Source organism: Oculina patagonica, chromosome 2 (genome assembly GCF_052425735.1).
Source record: "Oculina patagonica isolate OP01 chromosome 2, crgOcupat, whole genome shotgun sequence".
Taxonomy (NCBI): Eukaryota; Metazoa; Cnidaria; class Anthozoa; order Scleractinia; family Oculinidae; genus Oculina; species Oculina patagonica.
In genome coordinates this window covers 41,410,006-41,414,183 of record NC_135759.1, presented here as the reverse complement: position 1 = coordinate 41,414,183, position 4,178 = coordinate 41,410,006, and the positions used below count along the sequence as shown (strand labels likewise).

At 41.7% G+C, this 4,178-nt stretch overlaps 1 protein-coding gene across 3 annotated transcripts in view; it reads left to right on the top strand.

Moving 5' to 3' along the window:
* LOC144641549 (uncharacterized) overlaps window positions 1–3,745 on the top strand; it is a 5,609-nt gene extending 1,864 nt beyond the window's left edge. For 2 of the 3 annotated variants that reach the window (XM_078500574.1, XM_078500573.1), the window contains 3 exons: window positions 1,832–1,900; window positions 2,289–2,516; window positions 3,011–3,745. In XM_078500574.1, the coding sequence (XP_078356700.1) occupies window positions 1,832–1,900; window positions 2,289–2,516; window positions 3,011–3,466 (753 nt within the window). In that variant the 3' untranslated portion in view covers window positions 3,467–3,745. The remainder of the gene's footprint in view (window positions 1–1,831; window positions 1,901–2,288; window positions 2,517–3,010) is intronic. The other variant, XM_078500575.1, reaches the window with a different exon arrangement.
* The last annotated feature ends 433 nt before the right edge of the window (window positions 3,746–4,178 follow it).

The window sequence follows — 4,178 nt, the reverse complement described above, 5'->3', positions numbered from 1 at the left end:
AGAAGTGTCGCTTGTTAAACTGCTGTCAAGGTTTTCGCAAGTTTCCAGTGAACACAAATCATTAGGTTAGTCTCTACTTCTTTCAAACCATGCTGTAGTTTCATTCCTCCGTTCTACAACACTTACAACACTAGGGTTTGGGCTGCATTGTCAGGGACGTGTTGGGTATTCATTGTTTATGTGTCCAATGATGATATTCATGAATGTGAATGAAATTACAGGAAAATTACAGAATGTGAAGTGTCGTAATTATCCTCGCTACTGTTTGGGATTCAAGCGATAACAAGTAAAGAAGAAAACTAGGAAATAAAAAAAAAAACTGCTGGAGCGATCTGTGGTCATAGCTTAAAATGGTTTAAACAGATCTAAAAATATAAAAGGATACTCTAAATTTTCGATCGCCTTCTGCGGTCTTCTTCAGAGAATGATGGATTTTGCATGGTTAGCAGAATTCTAATAAGTTGCATTGACGTTATTGTTCGTTGCCCCCCTGGGGAGCAACTAGCGATGCGTAAACCCTTGGGAAGGGCGCTCTTTCGTTTATAGTGTTTTTGTCGAGGAAAGAATGTAAAGACTCCAGAAACAGTCTTTTGTTCTTGCTGCTTACACCTGTTTCAAGAATTTCGGCGTAACTTGGATGTATGTCGTGGCCGATTTCTGCACTACTAGGGCTAGCTGATTACTAGGGCTAGCTTTAAAATGTACAGCCATCGATTCCCTTCTTCCGAGAAGCAGTGAGCGACAGCGTTAACAGACATTTCAAGTCTGCACCCTATCAAGTAAATTGAAAGGAAGGCGCGGAGGCCTGGTGGACACAGTTAGGGCTTTCCACAAGTTGCTCGGCAACTTTTTAGCAACTTTTCATCTTTCGAGCAACTTTTTTCCTTTCGAGCAACTTTGCAATTTCTAGTCCGAAGATTGCCCGAGTGTTATTCGAAAACCATACCAACGTTTCCGAGCATTTTTCGAACTTTTCCGAAGATTAACGAAACTTGCCGAAGATTTCCAAAGAAGTTCAGAGGATGCTTCAACTTTCGGATCATTGAGCATTAAAATCTCGTCAGCAAACATGACGTCGTCGGTATCTTCACGATTTTTCTTTAGTGAAAGAAATCCTTGCAATTCAACAAATTTTGGCCTTTAAATGTTATTTAGTTGTTTCTGTTGAAGTAAAATTACATGAAAATGCTTAGCAATCTTACCTTCAAGGGGAAAATAGCATATATTTGGAGAACGTTCTTATTTAAATTAAAGGCAATGTTGTGGATTTTTGGAGCAACTTTTTGGATTTTGAAGCAACTTTCGAGCAACTGTTTAAGAAATTTCGAGCAACTTTTTAAGAAATCTAGAGCAACTCGTGGAAAGCCCTAGATACAGTGCGTTGTTGAACTGTTTCTCTGAAGACTTTTCACTGTAGCTCAAATTTAGTGCGTGGATCTGAATCTAATCAAGAATAGCTTTTTAGGGTCCCAAACGGTGTGGGGAGAGGTGACCGCATCCCGGAAGGGAGTAAAATTTTCGCAATGAGCTTGGAGCCCTGATAACGTTTGCCACAGACCCCGGAGCCCTTTTTAATGGAGAGGGGGCGGAGTTTTATAGCTACTTTGGAATCCTGGCTTTCCGGTACAACTTTCCAACTTTCCGCACAACTTTTGCACTCATTTTGTGAAAGGGGAATGAAAATGGCACTTTTCGTTTCCGTACAACTAGGAAATGTGGCAGGGGAAATAGACATAAAAATAAAACTCGTTGTTTGTACGATGATCAGCCTTTGACACTGTCTTATATGTTCAGACGTGACAAATATTCCTGTTTGTCTCTTCTATCCCAGATGTGCGCCACAGGAACTATCGGTATTGTCGCCAGTCGCCGAGAAATAACTTCTTCCAGAAAAGTGCTTGTAAGTTACAAAAATTAAAAGCGTGGTTAAAGTAACATGTACTGACTGAAGTGTAAAGTTTGAACCCTGAAATACATTTCTGAATCTAGCTTAATTACATCCCACTAAATACTTTTTTATTCTCTTTGTTTTTTTATGAAAAGCTCTATTGCGCATAAAATTCTTCACCCTGTTAGAGACTAGCATTCTGCGCCTTCTTCGTTCTTGTTTACTAAGAGCATTCCAGTGTTTCTCTGTGCTAAACTGCTAGTAGAAAAAACGTTGCAGTGGACGCCTTCTGTGGACACCCGGATAGCAGGGACACTTGTGTGTGTCCTTTTGGTGTCTATATTAACCACCTAGCCCAGGTTTATACTCACGACATATGTTTTATCTTTTCTTTCTTCAGACTGGTGTGTTCTTGTGTCTCTGCATCGAATCTGCTTTGCTTGGTTTAGGACTAATCGTGACCTACGGCTTTTTCATTCGCTTTCTTTGGGATGTCGCTACCCATATTCCTGTACAAATAGCCATCGCTTCAATCCTTCTGACTCTCGGCATTTCCGTGGTTGTCATAGGCATCTGGTCAGCGGTCTGCTGTTGTAGGACATGCTGTACCGTGAATCCGTCAGAACTGGTGAGTCTTCTTTCGCAAACACTGGAACGACATCGAGACATCTCGAAATCCCGTGTAGCCGGCTAGCTGGTGTTTCGGGTTAAATAACGCAGCACGAGGTCAAGGTCAGGAAAATGAGCGGCGAAGCCACAACGTCTCCCCATTCTTCTCGCGGCTGTCCGCGCGCAGCGACCCCAGGCGAGAAACTCTGCTTCCCATGGGAGGGGGCACACCTGTACTAAGGAAACACTGATTTTGGACCCCAGGGAATTTTTCTTTACGGGAAGTTCGACTTAAGTTTGGTATCATGACGAATCACTTGTTTTATGTGTCTCGCTCCTTCTAAATTTATTACAACTCATTTATATAGTGGAATTCGGTGAAAGATGATTGAAGTCACACTTACCTTCCTTAGGGACACATGGAGACGATTTTGTCACAAGCTAAATAAAATTATTTTTTACTGATATAAATATATTTTTTCTTTTCGTCTTGTTCCCTCTTGTAAATTCCAGGAACAACCTTTTGTGAATCCTGCTGATGAGCCTGAATCAACTTCCTCTGGTGACGTCATGACGCAAGGATCTGGTGGTGTTCCTGTGGTATATCCAGTTCAAGTAAGCGACAGAACCAATGCAACACAAGTGCAGGGAGGCCTTCTTCCAGTGATACTGGTACCTACGGTTAAAGCAGTGATGGATCGACCTCACCTTGGTGGTGCTCCCATGACAGTTCCCTTGCAAGTAGGTGGTGGAGAGGCTGTTGTACAAGATTCCACATCAGGGGCTCAGCAAGAAGGACCTCAAAAAATCCAGCAACAGCCTAGTGGTACCCAAACAGCAGTTGCAATTCAAGCAGATGCTGGAGTGGTCGCAGTCCAAGCATCCACATCAAGATCACAGGTCTGCCAGCCTCAAATGATCACGGTGCCTACATGTGAAGTGGAAGGAGGGCAACCTCAGATTGTTTAAGCTGAGTACCTCTCGAAAGATAACGCAGGCAACCCAGCTCCGTAAAAGAGATCCCTCATACGGATTTGTCTAATTAAAATTGTTACAAGATAAACCTAGGGAGTCAAAAAATACTAATAGCACTATATTTTTGTACGCAAGTTACACCAAGGCTGATGCGTGAAACTAAATATAAAGCTGAAGCATACCAATCAAACATTTGGTTTGTGGCAAGATGTTGATCTCGAGAATTAAGACCGTTCTTATTACCGGCGCTAGGAACAGTAGGAACATACAAACTTAAATAAAAAACACAAGACAGACACTGGATAAGTCAGTTTTATTTAGATTAATTGCGAAATATATAACATTTAGAACATATTTCGTGCATTGTCACTGGCAACACCACTATACACATATAAACAGAGTGATTTTCACTTGAGGCGTGACCGTATGTAGCGTCTGTTTTGGTTTTGCATTACTACATTCAGTGATTGATGATTGGTTCAAAAAGCTCGCGCCAATTTCTGCAAACAGAAATACACCTGGATTGTCTGTGTTCTTTGTTATTGGCCAGTGATTACTTTGACCTTGGTTTTATGATACTCAATCGAATAATCTGTTTCCGATTATATATCTCACGTGCAGGACCCGTGCCTATCCTACCCAGTCTGGTCCAGTCCAGTCCAGTCCACAGTTATTTTTTAGTGTCCCAGTTATCATTTATTTCCGA